This window comes from Danaus plexippus, chromosome 2 (genome assembly GCF_018135715.1).
Source record: "Danaus plexippus chromosome 2, MEX_DaPlex, whole genome shotgun sequence".
NCBI classification, from domain to species: Eukaryota; Metazoa; Arthropoda; class Insecta; order Lepidoptera; family Nymphalidae; genus Danaus; species Danaus plexippus.
Genome location: NC_083537.1, coordinates 3,878,725 through 3,896,862, shown reverse-complemented (window position 1 = coordinate 3,896,862; position 18,138 = coordinate 3,878,725). Strand labels below are relative to the sequence as shown.

General features: G+C 32.9%; 5 protein-coding genes and 1 pseudogene across 5 annotated transcripts in view; 3 read left to right on the top strand and 3 right to left on the bottom strand.

Annotated features, from left to right (window-relative positions):
* Positions 1-205: 205 nt before the first annotated feature.
* LOC116779436 (conserved oligomeric Golgi complex subunit 6) lies at positions 206-4,378 on the top strand. The gene is made up of 2 exons (XM_032673711.2): positions 206-2,182; positions 4,047-4,378. Exons 1-2 carry the CDS (start codon positions 342-344, stop codon positions 4,159-4,161), a joined length of 1,956 nt encoding a protein of 651 aa, XP_032529602.2. The 5' UTR covers positions 206-341; the 3' UTR covers positions 4,162-4,378.
* LOC116779437 (V-type proton ATPase subunit d) lies at positions 4,371-6,529 on the bottom strand. The gene is made up of 4 exons (XM_032673712.2): positions 6,289-6,529; positions 5,604-6,112; positions 5,264-5,518; positions 4,371-5,181 (listed from the first exon to the last, which is right to left on the bottom strand). Exons 1-4 carry the CDS (start codon positions 6,407-6,409, stop codon positions 5,020-5,022), a joined length of 1,047 nt encoding a protein of 348 aa, XP_032529603.1. The 5' UTR covers positions 6,410-6,529; the 3' UTR covers positions 4,371-5,019.
* Positions 6,530-6,770: 241 nt separating this feature from the next.
* LOC116779595 (succinate dehydrogenase assembly factor 4, mitochondrial-like) lies at positions 6,771-7,453 on the top strand. The gene is made up of 2 exons (XM_032673961.2): positions 6,771-6,961; positions 7,048-7,453. The coding sequence occupies exons 1-2, from the start codon at positions 6,910-6,912 to the stop codon at positions 7,347-7,349; spliced, it is 354 nt and encodes a 117-aa protein (XP_032529852.1). The 5' UTR covers positions 6,771-6,909; the 3' UTR covers positions 7,350-7,453.
* Positions 7,380-11,354, bottom strand: LOC116779594 (pre-mRNA-splicing factor ATP-dependent RNA helicase DHX16). The gene is made up of 6 exons (XM_061520802.1): positions 11,215-11,354; positions 10,704-11,107; positions 10,474-10,610; positions 8,267-9,830; positions 7,754-8,156; positions 7,380-7,662 (listed from the first exon to the last, which is right to left on the bottom strand). Exons 2-6 carry the CDS (start codon positions 11,039-11,041, stop codon positions 7,438-7,440), a joined length of 2,667 nt encoding a protein of 888 aa, XP_061376786.1. The 5' UTR covers positions 11,042-11,107; positions 11,215-11,354; the 3' UTR covers positions 7,380-7,437.
* Positions 11,355-12,288: 934 nt separating this feature from the next.
* On the top strand, positions 12,289-12,382 carry LOC116765388 (U6 spliceosomal RNA; annotated as a pseudogene).
* Positions 12,383-13,980: 1,598 nt separating this feature from the next.
* LOC116779340 (E3 ubiquitin-protein ligase MIB1-like) overlaps positions 13,981-18,138 on the bottom strand; it is a 124,879-nt gene continuing 120,721 nt past the window's right edge. The window contains exons 12-17 of the mRNA XM_032673582.2: positions 16,840-17,098; positions 16,332-16,518; positions 15,965-16,260; positions 15,421-15,730; positions 14,985-15,142; positions 13,981-14,832 (exon numbers count right to left, since the gene is read on the bottom strand). Coding sequence (XP_032529473.1) covers positions 14,692-14,832; positions 14,985-15,142; positions 15,421-15,730; positions 15,965-16,260; positions 16,332-16,518; positions 16,840-17,098 — 1,351 coding nt within the window. The 3' untranslated portion in view covers positions 13,981-14,691. The remainder of the gene's footprint in view (positions 14,833-14,984; positions 15,143-15,420; positions 15,731-15,964; positions 16,261-16,331; positions 16,519-16,839; positions 17,099-18,138) is intronic.

The window sequence follows — 18,138 nt, the reverse complement described above, 5'->3', positions numbered from 1 at the left end:
AAATCTTTCGTAAGTTATTGAAAAAATTAGAGTTATATTAAATTGTATTCATTATTTAGAGTATAAAAAAGATACCGCTACTAACACTTGTGCAGTATAATATATTGAATAAAGTCTACCTTTTCAGTTTTTACTATATATACTTTTTTATTTTTTGACAGTTGACAGTTTGACTGAACTGATGATACATGTTTGTTGACAATTTGACATGTCGAATAGATGTCATGAGTTAAGTAGGCAACTGTTTGCTACGGTATCCAAGTAATCTGTAATTGTATTTTGAAGACCAACAGAGGATAATCTTTTAATGATAAGTTCGCAATTGATCGACTCTGAAAAAAATGGATACGGTTTATTATAACAATCCCATTAGGCAACGTATAAATAAAATCTTTGATAGCCACATCATAACAGATAACAGTGAAGCTTTGTATACAGTTTCTGGATTATGTTCGTCTAACTCAGCATATACAAGAAGAGTTCTTGTAAACGAAATAGAAAAGAGAGACTTACTGGTCAACAAAACAATTTTAACAGAATTCAGCAAAGTCAAAGATAAATTGCAAGGATTAATTGATTCCCTAAATTCTCTAGATGTTTCAGTTCAAGACATGTCCAATAGGCTCCAGGAATCAAAAACAAAAACCCATCACATCATTGCTCGAACAACAAAACTCAAGGATGAGAGAATAAGAACCAAAAAGAAATTACTTTGGGTTAATACTTTTGTGAATAATTTTAATTTATCACCGGATAAAATAAGAAGTCTTTTTAATGTTTCACCATTAACAAATGACTTTTTTTCTTCATTGTCTGATATTGAAAAACTTAACAATAATTGCAGAACACTTGTCCGATGTTGGTATCAAACACCAGCATTTGATATTATGGAAACCATAGGTCTCCAACAGGAGGCAGCTATTGAAAAATTGTATCATTGGACAATTGGAGCTTGCCTTATTGTTGATTCTCCAAATAATGCCCTCGTACCTAAAGCTTTGGCAAAATTTGAAAATAGGCAAGTTCTTTTCGGCAACATAATAGATGAGTACTGCAATGCAAGAAAAGCAATTGTTGTACAACTGTTCATTGATGCTTTGACTAAAGAAGAGGAAAATGGATCCAAGCCAATAGAATTTTATGCTAATGATGCTAAGCGATACATTGGAGATATATTGGCTTGGGTCTACCAAATAATACCTCAAGAGAAAGAAAATCTTTGCACCCTTCTCAAACATTGTACTCTGCCTGATAAAGAGGAAAAAATAACAGAGGCCCTGACAAATATTATGGAAGCTTTATGTCCCTTATTAAATGTCAGAGCTGAACTGATACTTAAACCAGACAAAGATCCATTAATACTATGGTCTATAACAAATCTAATACTTTACTATGAAGATATTATAAAAGCTATTATAAGTAAAGGACATATGGTAGATACCCTAAGTGAACTGTCAAGGAAAAGTGAAGAAGTATTTATTTTGACCTTAGACAGTAAAATACAAAAAGAACTAAGCCATGGTGTGAAAGCGCCTCCATCGGACTTAAATCCATCAGTTGTTGTCACAGATTTAGTTAGCTTTTTAAGGGAATTAATGAATGTGTCAAACACACACAAGACAGATAAGAAAATAATTATTACACATATACTAGATCCATTGCTTCATGCCATAAATGAAACAGCATGTCACTTGAGTTCCTCCGATATGTCAGTTTACATGTTAAATTGTATTTATCATATACAATGTACTTTATCACTCTACACCATTTTAGATGAATATAATGAGAGACTTCAGGCTCAGTCTGAGGCACAAATAGACACCCTAACTTCAGAACAGGCCAGTTATCTTGTAGCCAATTTAAACATGGGCCCCATTTATACAATGCTTCAAGAGAAAATAGATGGACCTCTATCGGCCATACCCGGCATGGATACAACATCACTCAAATCATTTTTAAATAAATTCGACATGTTTCTAGTTACACCGCATTTATATATGCTACCACAATTAAACCTACTTATAAGTCAAACTCATAAGTTATTTGTTAAGAAACGGGCTTTTGAAGTTATATTAGCCATATATGAACAACTTTATCAGGCCGTAAACGAACCGAGCAATGGCTATATGGATCCTCAGTTAATAGTGCGTAGGACGCCGGATGAAGTGAAAAAACTGCTTATGTAACTATTAATATTTAAAGGATATAATTTTTAACTTATTAACCAGCGAAATTTATTATAACTTACTCATCACTTCCAGTGCAATAAAATAAAAGTCATATAGTAATTATTTTCATTGCTACCCCTGCTTTTAAATTTTATTATTCTTATTTTGAACTAAGAAACATCCAAAAATATATACCTTTTTTCATGAATCATTTATCGAATTGTTTCAACTGCGTTAAAAAAAAACTTTCTGTGGTCAATTGTGGTATTGTAATCATTGTGACAATATAACATTGTATTGAATGTACTTGGTATAGTAAACTAAGTGGCAAGTGCCGTACACATAAATTATACTAATAATAAAATTCTCATTCAACACCCTTAAATTAACAACTGTAATAATCGTAAGGTTATTACTATGTACAATCTTGGCGGGCTTGTCGTTAAAGAGCGATCTTTTCTAGACAACGTTAAGGAAGATTAAAATATATGAGAGATTTTATGAGCGTACATATAAAAGAAAACCTACAAATAAAGCATAAATTAAAGAACGTATAATGACAATAAGTACAATAATTTTAAAACGTTTTCCGACTTTGAACCATAATTTTTATGGAAAAGGTGTTTATAGAGAATTTGAAATAATTTAAGCATTTTTTACGCAGTTCATGATATGTTTTTTATTTTGCGCCACGTTTAGCCAAGAAAGTTCCTGGGATAAAATTCACCGATAAGTTGTCGGTTTTTTTATTATTTTGAAGTATACCTTCTACATATTAAAGCTTTTCTATAAATCTATTCAGCCGTTTCAAAAAAAAAACCTCTAAAAATAAATAACTTTTCATACTAAGGAATAAACATTAAGTATTGAAATTACAAACTACATTATTTATATCATGGTAATTAAAGTATTTTTCCACGGTTTTTGTAATAATTAAAAAAAAAATCTCATGTTTAATATATTATGTTTAACATAGCTCAGATGTCAATATCTCGTAGAACTTAGAAGTTCGAAGTGTCAAATTTCACAGAAAACACTTGTTTCAATTTGAATATTTAAAGTTGCAATAAAAATGCAAATAAATATGATATGTGATATGGAACTAAAATAAATATTATTTTTTTAAAGTTTCAGTTTAAATAAAAAGGAAATTATGTGAGAGTAACCACAGTTTTGTTCAGTGATTGTAAGGCAATGTTTTTTGCCAGTGTACGTGCCCCACGTTTATACAAAACTTTAAAAACTAAGGAAAACTGTTTGAAGTTACTAAAAATGGCTAAAAGTTCCTTTGAATATGTTAAAACTTTCGAATTAGATGATACTTTGCTACCTAATTCTTGGATTGTGGTTCGACTAGACGGAAAGTGTTTTCATAAGTTTGCAGACGACCACAATTTTAAAAAACCTAATGACATACGAGCTCTTAGGTTAATGAATTATAGCGCTTATTCTGTGTTAAGAGAATTCAATGAGCTCTTGTTGGCTTATGGTCAGAGTGATGAGTATTCATTTATATTTAAAAAAGATTGTAACCTCTATAAAAGACGTGCCGCTAAATTATTGACTATTGTTAATAGTAAATTTTCATCATCTTATGTGTTTTATTGGAGAAAGTTTTTTGGTGACGAAGAATTGAAGTATCCACCAACATTTGACGGACGTTTAATATTGTATCCATCCCAGGAAAATTTAATAGATTATTTGAAATGGAGACAAGCTGATGTACATATAAATAATCTTTATAACACAACTTTCTGGGCTCTTGTCTTAAAAGGGAATCTAACACCATCTCAGGTGCCATTTTTGTTATAATGAAATGAATAAAATTTTCCTTTTTCCTCTATTACTTTTAGATATTAACTTTTGCATTGTTTCCAGGCTGAAAGGAGGCTGTGTGGTACACTTTCAGCGGATAAAAACGAAATTTTATTTAAGGAATTTGGGGAGAATTATAATAATGAACCAGAAATATTTAAAAGAGGTACATTGCTAACCAGGAAATGCATAACAGATGAAGAGTCAAAGAAATCTGTTAAGATCATTGCAGATGTACATGATGATATGTTAAAAAATAATTTCTGGCAAGAATTCAGTGGACACTTAATAAAGCCTAAAAACCTTCTTGCTCACAAAGGATCAATGACAGATATGATAAAAGAACAAATATGATTTATGTCTTTTTAGTTGAAAATAAAATGCATATTATTTTTTTTAACTTTTTTATTTAATCAAGAATCTAACACAACTTCACAATTTATATGTAAAGATTATAACTTTATATAGAATTTAATTGTATAGTTACTACATTCATTTATACAGAAACTTTGAATAAAACTCGCAAACTCCGACAGCAACAAGACAATATATGAGTAAATGAATTTATAGGACAATTGTCTAAGGTGCTATGATGACTTAAATTTTGAAAATATAATCAACGTATGGCATGGATGTTATACATTTTTATCGAGGATCAACTGGAATGTCAATAATATTCTGTTTGAATAGTGGTAAAAAACATTTTATCCGTGTATCCTGTTACCACTATTATAGAAAACATATCCTTTACAATAAAAATATTTTCTGACAACAATATAACTCCATTTAATTTTCCGCTACATCTAAGCTGTATAGTGTGATATGATATCACAAATGGGTGTATGGCAATATATTTATAATGCTATAATACTGCATGTCTAAACCAAACTATAATAAATATTTTGTCTTTAAGATTTCAAGCTATGCAGTATGATTTTGTTTGATAGAGACATTTCAGGGAAGATAATTTACATTTGTCAATAGTATGTACAATTTAAGAAAGTTCAACAACTCAAAGGGCGTATAACTGTATGGTCTAGAAAATAGGAATGTAGTTGTCAATTTTAGCTCGGTGTTTCTGAGCAACGCATTCGCTGATCCACACAATGTTTCTGCACTCCTGTTCTTTGAGCTTGAGGTAGGAATAGAAAACTCCAAAGTGGAATTGTTGCAAAAAGGCCATAACGTTCAAGGAGACCTGTGAATTTAAATATTTGTTAAATATAATTTGATAATTGTTATATTTTTTTTTGTATTTGTCACAAAATAATAATTCTCACCTCGTGTTCGAAAAATTTATCTTCCAATGTTTTGTCACCAACATTCATTCCAGCGCCTTCAAACAGTGCTGAATATTCAGCATAGTATTCTGCCACAGCTTTAACTTGCTCATAATCATCAGCTCTAGCCAGAGCAGCCAATCCGTCAGGATTCAGCTTGCCACAGCGAGGGTACAACTTAGCTCGGTCATCCTTAGACAACTCAGTACCAAAGGAATTGATGGTAATGATAATTGCACGACGATCAGCTTCAAACTAAACAAAAAAAAACGATTAGAATTCTAAGGATTTTGATACTAACAGAATATATTGAATGCTACTGATGTGAATGTATACATACAGCTAAGATTTCACACATGACATCAGCAGTTGTTCCGCCAATTTGCTTGCAGAATTCATAGAAAGCTTCTAAGTAAGCTTTATACAGAGTGTTACGGATGATCTCAATGTTCATTTCATCCAAGTCTTGCTCACTGATGCAATCCACAAAGAATGGAGCGAGTGGAGTATCAACCAGTACAGCATTGTACAACTCGGCAGGAGTTGCAGCAACATGGATGGCTTCCATCTGTTCAAACGAGCCCAGAGGGTGGCATTTGGGGATCAACTCAGATATGGGTCTCTGGTGAAGAGTACCGGTGATCAACAAAATAATGTTATCAATCATGTAACTGTAGGTAATGAAGTCCAGGAAAGTAGACATCGGCTCTACAGAGTGATTCCTGATATGTTGAAACTCAATAACAAGTTTTTCACGGAGCTTATCATCAATAGTTGACACAGCGAGGGGGCTGGGTTCATTAGCTAAGAATGTACCATAGTCGGTTCCTTGCAAATGAAGTTTTAAATCTGGAATAATTTTTTACTGATATAAAACTATTAGAACGACAATTTGTAAACAATAATTATTATATTACAGTGTAAGAGTGGGTGTGGTTGTAAATTGCAAATAATAATTGATTTTCCAAGAATGATAATAACTTGATATACATATAATATATTAAATGTACATTACGTCCACTTACCTTCTAATGTTTCGCATTGTACCAAATTCAAGTAATCTGATTGTTTCAGAATACCACACTTGAAACCTCTACACAATCCTTCCAAATAACCAGCGTCGATATTGAAAATGCACCCCTTCATCTTCCCTTTATATCACCCTCCGGATTTTTAAAGAGACGTAACTATTCAGCTACAACGAAAAGATTCGAGGAGGAAGATGAAATCAGTAGATCATTGATCATATGATAGCTCCATAGACAAACAATGTCATTCGAAATTCCAAAGACAAAATGTTGCCAAAATAAATTTTAAAGTAATTTATATATTTGATGATTTACTCATAATGATTTCCTTTTAAATCTAAAATCATCATTTCCATTAATACCATAAAATACAAAAGACATAGATGAGATTTAATGAATTTTTCAATTGGAAATTACAACATGATTAGTAACCTCTTCTCATAGAGTTACTTTTTAAAAACAATAATATTAATCGGTGTCAAAAACTCAAAACTGGTCTTTAAAATAGACAGTAGACAGTCAGAATTTTTATTAAAAATAAATTCTTATTAACTTAATGAGTATTGACCATTGGTAGTAGTCTTAATAAAATTTATATTATTTTGTGTTTGATACAATATGAACGTATTAACGTTGAAAGTAAAAGATGCTATGACAAAAATATTAGCAGGTTTGTTAAAAAAAAGAAACGACAACATCACTTGAGTTGTTTTATGTTTAAGAGAAGCAGTGTATTCATTTACGTCTTTATTTCAGTTAATCGCAGTTCCATTTTAACTTTAAATAAATATTCCGAACAGTCAAAAACAGAGACTAATGAAAGTAAGGAAGACACAAAGGGGGAATCTAAGAGAATGGCCGAATTTAGAAAGAAGTTACGGGAGACCACTCCTATAACAGATTTGGGAGAACAAGCAGAAATGAAGGCTAAAGATGACCCACTGCCAGCTTGGCCGGATGATATTAATCCACATACTGGTGAAGTAGGTGGGCCTCGAGGGCCAGAACCTACAAGATATGGGGACTGGGAAAGAAAGGGGAGGGTTACTGATTTCTAGTTTATAATTAGGTACAATTAAAAAGAAACCTTTTTAATGTGTAATTTATTTTTAATTTAATAGTTAAAATTTCTAGTATCCAATAAAATTAAAAATTATTTGCAGATTTGCCAATTGTTTTTGGCATTTTTTTATTTGTAGAATCCTCTAATTCTTTAGACTTATAATAATGGGGCGCCACTTCTAGTAACCATTTGCTTTCAATTTCTGTAACTTGTCGCATAAATTCCTTGGAAGTGAACACCAGCTCATGGTATATGACCCACCTTGGTAGCTCTTCAAATAAAGCACTGTTTGGATGTATCATAACAGTCTGAAAATATATATTAGAGAAATTTGCTCATTAAATAAATATTACCATATTAAAGTTCATAGAATGTCTCGGTATAGTCGGTTATTCTTACTTGGTTATGTTTTACTGTTTTGTAATGGCCACCTTTAGAGAATTTGGCAATATGGTAGAAATATCCAGCAGTGATGGCTTTGCGGATGTTGGTGTCATCAGATATACTTGATACCATATCTATTTCAACCCTTTCCATTAGACCCACCAGCTGCTCGCGGACGTCGCGAGCACGTTTCATCGACCTATATTGTATGAAATTCTCATAACACCATTGGACGGAGTAATCTGAGTCAGCCCACTGATTGTAAACGTTCATTATGGTTAAGTGATCTCCATGACGGTGGAAAAAATTCTTCCTGGCTGTGTCAGCATGTATTATTTTATCCTTTGGTCTATAAAATACAGAGCTATTTACAGACAACATAGCCGCAATTGATACGATTTCTTCGGAACATTTGTACCTGCAAACATAATAGTTTATGACTAACACATTATAATGGTAACTGAGCAAGAACTGCAGTACAGTAAAAAATATGAAATATCTTTCATATGTTTTGCATTGCATACTTACTTTTCACTAGCAAGTAACATTTTCGCTAACATTGGATCTGTTGGAAATTCTGCCATTCTCCGTCCAGCCTTTGTCAATTCGCCATGATGATTTAGGGCTCCTAAAGCATATAACTGCTCCAAAGCTAACACTAAAGTCTCATGTGGCGGTGGATCTAGAAAATCGAAATGAATCAGATCGTTAATGCCCAATGCTTTCAATGTTAACACTGCATTTCCTAAGTTTATCCTTTGAATTTCCGGTACAGTATTATCTTCCAGTTCATGTTTGTATGCCCAAGCCGTGTACAGTCTGAAGCATTTACCAGCAGCTACCCTCCCAGCCCTGCCAGCCCTTTGATTGGCTGATGCTTTAGATATTGGTACCACCATCAAGCTTTCCATTCCAGTTTTGGAATTGAAATTATTTTGTTTAGCAAATCCTGGATCAATAACATATATAATGTTATCAATCGTAAGAGATGTCTCCGCGATATTAGTGGCTAGTACAACTTTTCTAGCTCCTTCGGGAGTTGGTTCAAATATTTTTGCTTGCATGTCAGTGGGTAGATTTGCATATACGGGTAAAATGATGAGCTCTTTTAATTTCTTTCCTATTTTCTTAGTTCTCTCTTGTAACATTTCGACGCAAGTTTCAATTTCTTCTTGTCCAGTGAGGAACACTAATATATCGCCAAGCGGTTGAGTGGCATGTATCTGTAAAACTGTAACAACACAGGCATCGATATAATCGGCTTCTGGTGCTTTTGTGTAATATATATGCACTGGAAACCTTCGACCGGGGATTCTAAATATCGGCGCATCGTCGAAAAACGTAGAAAACTTTTCGGCGTCTAACGTAGCGCTGGATATTAATAACTTAAGATCTGGTCGAAATCTAGTAATATCTTTTACGAGACCAAAAAGAATATCAGTATGTAGCGTTCTTTCATGAGCTTCATCTATAATCATTACACTATAGGATGCCAAGTCCGGTTCTGATAGAAATTCTCTGTGCAAGGTGCCATCAGTCATATATTTAATCACAGTTCTGTCTGAGGTACAGTCTTCAAATCTAATGCTATAACCAACTTCATTGCCTAATTTAACATTCATTTCTTGTGCAACTCTGGCCGCCACAGACATTGCCGCCACTCTTCGGGGCTGAGTGCAACCAATCTTCTTGCCATCATCAGTGAATCCAGCCTCATGCAAATATTGAGGGATTTGAGTGGTCTTACCGGAACCTGTTTCACCTTCCACAATTAATATTTGGTAGTTTTTTATAGCTTCTATCAAAGAATCTCTGAATGGAAAGACTGGTAGTGATTTCTTTGTCTCTTCAATGGTCAATCTTGCTTTTTTATATTCTGATATCTTTTCCTCATCTTTTTTTTCTTGGTTGCCTTCTAATTGTAGAGCTTGAATGAAATCTATTTGTTCGTCCAAAAGCAATTCATATTCATCTTGTGCCTTTGCATCCTTTGCACCAAATTTAAAAAAGGCAGATTTGATTTGTTCCTGTTCCCATTTTCTTTGTTCTGAATTTGGCAATTTTTCATTTTCATCGACTTCGATATATTCTCCTGTAACAAAAATATAGTTGTCTCTTTATATAGAATTTAAACACTATATTATGTTTTACTAAAAAGTAAAAATAATTGTCATATCCAGGTAATTTTTTTAAATATAATTTTTGAGTTGTTACTGGAGTTAACATACGTATCAACAATTTAGCATTTTATCTCATAATCATACTAACATATTCAGACCCTCGCCCAACTTAATATGTTAAATTTTTTATTATACCAAACCAAAATGTTAATGCAAATGTATGGATGCATGTAGGTATGTATGTTGCTCTATCACTTATAAACTGCTAAACAGATTTTCATGAAACTTTGCAGTAATGTACTTTAGATATTAAATCTAATTGACCCTCGAATTCCGTGTAGTTTCCATGGGATCAAGCATAACAATTGTAGTGTGTACTGTGTAAAACAGGTACCACGTGTTGCAAGTTATACAATACTCTCTGAGCCCAATACCAAAGTTCACAAAGAAAAAAAGGGGAAAGTTAGTAATATAAAATTTATTAAAATTCTATTTGAATTTGAATTTTGTAGACCCACATGTTAATATAAATTTTATATACTATATCATTTAATCTGGGGGAATGTCTGTAAGATTGTTATGAATAATACATAAGATGTCATGGTTTTCCTTTACCTTTTTCCCCTTTTCCCAGATCTTGAGGCATGTGATATCTTTGAACATTTTCAAGTTCCCGAGCTTTTTCATGTTCCTTAGCTAACTGTAACAGAGTTTTCTTATGTTCCCTTTCCCTTTTCTCTCTCTCTGTTAATCTATAATTCAAACAAAAGTTAATATTATTATTAAAATACAACAATTTATTTTAATTTTCAGAAACATACAGCTATTGAATGTAAATAACTTACATGCTCTCATCAAAAAGATATTCATCATCGGCAATATCATCTTCTAGTTCAATAACTTTATCATCTTTTCTTTTCTGTAGGTATTTTCTTCTGGACTGAATACGAAGTTTTGGTAATATTTTGTCTCTGTCTTCCGCCTCTAATTTTAACCTCTTTGCTGCTTCTTCATAAGACCGTTTGTTGGAACTTTCAGAAACTTTCGTAACTTTTTCTTCATCTCTCTTTCGTAACCTTTTGGCGAACTCATCTCGCTCTTTTATATCCTTAGCCCGAGTTTCTTCAGCACTGTCCGAGTCCGATGGCGAGGGAGTGTGATGTCGCTTACTACGTTTTTCCATGCTTTTTGCTTTTTTCCTTTTTTTTGCTAGTCCATTTATTATGACTAGTACCCAAAGCACTGAAATCTATTTATGGTTAACATAGACTGAGGAATTTTAAACTTGTAAGTAAATAAATAAATGTTTGGTTATCGAAATTGGATTTTATCGAAATATGCGAGTAGAGTATTTACGATAAATAAAGTGATTTAGTTTAATAATTCAAACAATACACATGTAAAGATAGTCGAAAACAAAGTTTCATTAAATATTATTTTTGTTTTATTTATTCACGATTACCGCTGCCAAAATTGTCAACTTCACTAGATGTATGTTTGACATTGTCAAATTGATACCATAGAATTACAGTCAACGTATAAGCAGTCCATCACTAAAATCTTCATCATAAAAAAAAAATAAAAGTTAATATTTTGTGTTTAAACTCTAAATTTTTTCATAATAAATGTATTGTTATCTCTGGCTACCCGCCTCATTATCAATTCCTCTTTCCGAAAGGGATATCATTGTATATGGTTACAAGAAAATATTAATGTTCTTGCTGTTCGCACATCAATTTCAACATTTTACTCATACTTCACTATTTAGCAATCCTTCCTTTTACTCCGTTTAGATAAGGGCTCTTTTATAGTTTATTTTTATCTGAAAATCATTTGAATTGAATCTGTATCGATTTTTCTTCGTATCGTGGTATACGATATATATCTCCCACGACACTAAAAGATCATTCTTGCATAGAATAGAATTCTGTTTTATTTCCATTTTGCTTATCATGGAACCAGTTAAAATTATATAACTTTAGGTCAATTATTTGCCAATATTGTTAGCGGTACATTAATATTGTTATGTGTTATATGTCCTTAATGATATCGATAATATACAGATCCTGTTCCTAAAAAGAAAACTTTCCTACGATCTTCCAACGTTTTGTCGTAAAGAGAATAGCTGACGAGTATCCTTTGGATCATTTTTACGAGTCTTCTCTTTTCAGCATTAAAAGATAATTCAGTAATTGAAATTTCGGTTTTGGTAAATATATTTCAAATAATTTTTAATTTTTGGTCAGTAGTAGTAACCATATTAGTTTGACGGAACCAGATTAGAAGGACGGTTTAAATTTGGAGTTTTGTTTTAGAACTTCCGTTGTAGCATTTATTTTTACATTCTGAAACTTTTTGATAAGCGTTTCTTCAATGTTGTCCGAAATATTGTCAATATTGTCTGTTTTAGGTACTTTAATTTACCAGTAGGTACTCGCTTCGGCAATACATATACTAAAATTGGAACGATATAGAGAAAATTAGCATGGTCCCTGCGCAAAATCGTGAAGCGTTCCACATTTTGTACACCGCGGTGAACGATCCAAGTTCTTAGTCTCTAGTCGCGACCTTGTTAATTCACAAATTCCTCTTTAAATAGTTCATTTTCACCTGTCATGACTAGTTTATTTTCATACATTGCTTAATCGACAACTCTCATATTTTTACTGGTTTTTATTTATAAAAGTGGTGTTACTAAAAATTACTCAGATTCTTCTCAAAATGCGAAGTGTAATGTCTCAAAAGATGGTGTTGCAGGATGGATACGGAGATCCTCCTTACGATGTTATGAATGCTGTTATTTGCATTTTTAACATATATTTTTTCCAATCTCTCATTCAAAACCAAAGGATTTAGCGTGGTTCTAAACTAATAAATCCATCTCAAATTTTTATGTCTTTCCCACTTTTTGATGAAGTAAACATTATTTATGTTAATAACATATATTTTATTCAATGGTTGTCACAAATCTTGCATTAATAAAAAGCATTTTTTAATCCAGGCTATTCTTTACATTTTTTTTTTTTTTTTTGTAAATACTTGTCTCGTCAGAAAAACGTTTATAACAGTGTGTTAGTTTAATACGTCAATATAATATAATTAAAAATATATAAAGCTTATTCGAAGTGGAAGTCAAGGGTCGCAATACAGTCCTATACAAGTTGAGGTCAGTTATAAAGCCACGTAGAACGCAGTCTTTTTATTGGAAAACTCATAACTGCCAATGAAATTTTCAACTGATATAGGTGAATACGGAACCAAAAGTGAGTTGATCGAGCTCTATGACCTTGCACTTGGTCTTGCTGAAATTACCAATCTCACTTATTGTTAATGGACTTTTCTCAAGAATAGTATCTTGATGAAATTGTGCTTTTCAGAAAAATATGAGTAAAGTATTCCATAGCTGTTCCCATATCAAACTTTTACTGAAGTTGAATAATGTCCAAGTTGTACTCTGTTAACTATTTGGAAACTTCTTTAGAATTTTCAGCAAAAATACGGACATTTTGTTTCATAAAACATTGCTAAACTGTTAAAAAAATCTTATTCATAAACAAATGTCTATGTGACTTTTGCGTACAGTTTATTTAGTTGTTTTGATTATATATTGTATGTTAAGAAATTACTAGTATAGACTGCAAATCCTTACACATCTTTTAAGATACGCGATATAATTTTAGGTGCTACCTTCCTGTCCTGAAATAAATAATTTTATTTCGGTATTCTACGCCCATTACTCTGATCGCTTAGTTAGTACGAGGATGGCTAAATCTCGTTGTGTCACAACCGGAGGCGGTTTAATTTAACTTATTAACAGGCCACATAAAACTTTATGTAACACAATAACAGCAGTTTTTTTTATCAGCCACTCCATTTTAATGTCATAGAATATTGTACAATATATTGGCGAGAAAACAAGAAAATATATTTGACAATATTATGGAAGTTCATCATTCCAAATTCAAAAGTAATATATATTTTTTATTGTGACAGTGTTTATGGCTAGACTAAGGTATACGAAGTTATATTTTCGTAGAAATAATTTCAAAAAATCACTTTGTATGAATTGGTTCTTGAAATTATAAAAACGACAAAGTGGTGTATTTAATAATAAAAAGTAAATTATTAATGGAAGTTTTATTCGTAATATAAGCATGACATATCATTAATACGTTTAAGATCTGATCTGAAATGCGTTTTGCAGTCGTAACGACGCTGAAATTGAGATTTTTTACCGGCAATACAATTTTATATTATAGTAATAATTATACGTATGTAATTAAATAAAGACTTCAGTGATAGTCATTTCATCGTTCTTATAAAGCGAAAGCTACTTATTCTAATCAAGTGTGTTAAAAAATGTAGGCATAATAATTTAACATGTAATAATATAAAATCACTATAATTGAAATAGCTGTTAATATTCATGGATTTAGATCCACGACTAATCAAAAAGTCAATATTTCAAACTTCATTTTACCTTAATAATAAACGTAAACAGTAACAAGACTAAACTCTTAAAGTAAGTTTACGATAGGCTTACAATAGTAAAGTTTAATTAAGTAAAATAACTTAAGCATTAATTTAAATCTATTTGTATATTAAATGCATCTAATTATTTAAACGAAACAGATGTAGTTATTACAATACGTAAAAAACTGGAAAAGACGTTGTACATTATTTCTGTAAACCACAGACTGAATACATTATTGTCGATACTGAATTTGGCAGTTCACAGGTAATATAACACATTAATTACATTATTGTCAACACTGAGTTTGGTAGTCCACAGATAATGTAACACAGATTAAAACCATTTTTCTTGTATTTTTTTTAATAGAGCAGTATTCTTTTCTCGACTTGTTTTCGGCATATGGGGCATACGGTGATACGGTCTCCGCACATCTGGCACATCCCGTGCCCGCAGAGGAAGATCATGTTCTTGAGACGATCCAAGCATATTGGGCACATAGTCTGAAATTATATGAAAAAAATTTATCCTGCTTAATAACGTCTCGTACTTCAATAAGTCCTATGTTAATATTTTTCAATTCAATGTTCAAAATTTTGTGTTGATTATGTATGGTTTCCTAGAAAGTTTTGAGAGGTGTCATATAATCGCAGACCTGTTCCTTAATGTCCTGGAGTTGCTGCTGCAACTTCTGTACGTCTGCTGGTGCGTGTTGCGAGCGGCTGCCATTGTTGAGGTGATGCGGCGCGGCGGGGGCTGGTGCCGGTTGACCTTTATTGACCTGCAATTGAGCCAGATTGCTGCTTTCTCCACCTGTAATTATTATTTATTACATTTTCATTGGTATTTGTACAGTTTTGATTACTTTTTGTATGAATAATAAATAAACACGGGAGTGATTTCTTGATCACAAATTTAATGTTTTTTTTGTATAATATGGCTGATACATTAAGAGGAACTAACTTTTTTGGTAAGTTATATCGTCTTATGTACTTATCTTTATCGTCATATAAACGCGTATCTCCTAGTAGTGCTAGATTAATGTAAACAAAAGAAAACAAAACAAAACTTATAGCGACCGATGTACAAACCTTCATTTTGCTGGGCGTCTGCGGCCACGATGGCTGTTGCAGGCGGGGAGGGCACAGGTGCGGCAACCGGAGCTGGCACGGCCGGTGCGAGAGGTGCTACGGGTGCGACGGAAGTAGAAGCAGCGGCAGGAGGCTGCAGGGGCGTGCGGCATTCAACGCACTTCCGCATCAGAGGAGCGCATTGTGCGCAGGCGCATACATCGCCACAAGGACGGAACATAACAGTAGCCGGAGCCTCCGAACAAACCACACATTCACCGATACGCTGTCTTGATGACACGCACGAACGACACACTAAGCACTTCTTCACCTGGATATAAAAAATATTTTACCAATATATTAAAGTTAAGAGAACAATCATATCAAAGTTAAACATTTTATGGAATGGCCGTTACCAAGGTCAAAAATGTATACTACTACAATTAAAATATTAATAGGAGGTGCTAAAAATTATGGATATAGTTTCTAAAAAATTGGAACTATAAAATGTAATCCGTTTTTGTCATGGTCATGATGTTCATGTTATTATCAAGCTAGAACTTACTCTAGCTGCACAGACATTGCAGCAACAGATATGCCCGCACGGACGGAACAGCGTATCGGGTTTGGCGTCAGAGCAAACGAGACATTCGTCTGTGCTGGGATCTGCTGGAGGATTTTCTGTGGGAGTTTCCGTAGTTGGAGCCGTGCTAGGTCCTGGTTGTGGAGTAAATGTTGCGGTTGTAGCAGAATCTTCGCTTTCTGGTGTGCTTTCACTTGGCGCGCCAGTGCTCTCTTTGCGGCATGTTGTTAGCGTTTTGCGGAGATTCGGATCGGGACACAGATTCAACGGAGTCTGTCCTGTAATTTGATGTAATTGGGTATTAGACCAATATGATTACATAGCTAGTTTGATCGGAACTAATGCCTACCTTTCTTATTCTTGATTGTCAGGTCAGCGCCATTAGCTGCAAGAAAGCATGCGATGGAAGCGGAGGACTTCTTATCGTATGAGTGAGCGATGCCTCCCAACAGGGAGGTATCACGAGTGTCCTGTAGCCTGCGTAACTGCTGTAGAGTGTGGTGACGTAGCGCCTCATGAAGAGGAGTGTCACCATCCTAGGTTGAATTAATGTTAAGGTTATTTACTTATCGAACTTAGAACACTTGAAGACACAACTTTAAAGATTTTGTAAAATAAAAGTTTTAGATGTGGACATGATGAAAATTCATTAACAATATTTTTAAACAAAATTCTAAAAGATCAATAGTATCCAATTTTTTAATGTACCTAAAGGAGATAAAATGAAAGGCAGAAACTGGATTTTTTAAAATTATAACTGCTATGAATCACCTTATATTATACACAAATTTCAACTGTACTGCAACACCAAAAATATGAATGGCGGGAATAAGGTAAAAATCAGAAATAAAACCTACCTTATCACAAATATTAGGATTAGCGCCATGAGTTATCAGCAGGCGGACTATTTGTGTGTGTTGTCTCTCAACGGCGAGGTACAGAGCCGTTTGAAGGTTAGCGTTCTGAAGGTCCAGGCGTGCTCCAGCTCGTACCAGAAGTTCGGCAGCCTCAGCGTGGTTGTTGAATGCTGCCAGATGTAGAGCAGTGTAACCGTCATCCTTAGCGTCGTCGACTATCCACGGGCGAGGCAACTTGGACAGCATGATCTTCATAGCACTGGGGACGATGCGCATTGTTAATCATATTAAATCATAATGCTATTTATTTTCTCTAATTTTAGTGTAATTGCAACAACCGGGTTATATTATGAACTTCTATTTTATTTTTTATACAATGTATTTCACATTGTATACAGAATAAAATTTATAATTATGTACGTATGTATATAATTAGTAACGTATAAAATATTAAATGTTTAAAAACGTTATATATTTTGCTTCTTTGTGATATCGTCGATTCTGAAATTATTAGATTTATTAAAAGAATTATGTGGTGATTCAGGATTATGTAATATAGAAATGATCTAGGATCAAAGTTTACAACGACGACAGATCTAAATGAAAATAAAAAATTATCGTAGAAAATTGAGTTCAATATTCGTTAATTTTATGACAATAAAGTTTCAAAAATTTTTTTCCCAGCTTGATAACAACGAGAATTGTCTTCTAAAGCTAGGAAAATTCTTTTCAAATATATGTATAACAAGAAAGTTAGTATGACTGTGTTACATATTACAAGGAAAATAGCAAAAAAGAGGGCAATTTTTTTTAACATCTATCTATTTTGGAATTATTGTATTTCACTGGAAATCTGTCATATTATACGTAAGTCTGTCTGCTCGTCTTCGTTGTGTGAATTTCTACAATAAAAATACAATGTACCATCTCATCCAACAGCGATGGTATAAGGTTACAACGTTTTTAAACACACTGAGATATCAAAATGACATTAAAACCTTTATCATGGAATCAACCTACTCGCTAAGTAACATGCTTTGATTGTAATAAGTTATTTGAATGATAAAACATTCAAAAGTAAGTTACGAAGTCATCAGAATTAAATATAAGTAAAAAAGAAAAGAAAAACTGAAAATTTGATGTTAATTGTTAACAATACAGTTTAATCTTTAGTCGGATTATAAATCGAGAGGGTCTCAAATAAGAAATTATTTGTTTTTACTCGTTACATTCTTCGAGTTCATTATAGTTACAAAAGTTTAATAAAAGGGCCAGGGGTTGGTTTTGTTAAACTAATGA

Coding starts and splice junctions, on each gene's coding strand:
- LOC116779594 (XM_061520802.1), bottom strand. CDS start 11,041: ATGGAAAAACGTAGTAAGCGACATCACACTCCCTCGCCATCGGACTCG. Junction 9,831..10,473: donor TCTGGGAAAAGGGGAAAAAG/GTAAAGGAAAAC, acceptor TTTTTGTTACAG/GAGAATATATCGAAGTCGAT. Junction 8,157..8,266: donor ATGTTACTTGCTAGTGAAAA/GTAAGTATGCAA, acceptor TTATGTTTGCAG/GTACAAATGTTCCGAAGAAA.
- LOC116779437 (XM_032673712.2), bottom strand. CDS start 6,409: ATGAAGGGGTGCATTTTCAATATCGACGCTGGTTATTTGGAAGGATTG. Junction 6,113..6,288: donor ACAATGCGAAACATTAGAAG/GTAAGTGGACGT, acceptor AAATTATTCCAG/ATTTAAAACTTCATTTGCAA. Junction 5,519..5,603: donor TCATGTGTGAAATCTTAGCT/GTATGTATACAT, acceptor TTTTTTGTTTAG/TTTGAAGCTGATCGTCGTGC.
- LOC116779436 (XM_032673711.2), top strand. CDS start 342: ATGGATACGGTTTATTATAACAATCCCATTAGGCAACGTATAAATAAA. Junction 2,183..4,046: donor GAAGTGAAAAAACTGCTTAT/GTAACTATTAAT, acceptor CATTGTTTCCAG/GCTGAAAGGAGGCTGTGTGG.
- LOC116779595 (XM_032673961.2), top strand. CDS start 6,910: ATGAACGTATTAACGTTGAAAGTAAAAGATGCTATGACAAAAATATTA. Junction 6,962..7,047: donor TATGACAAAAATATTAGCAG/GTTTGTTAAAAA, acceptor TCTTTATTTCAG/TTAATCGCAGTTCCATTTTA.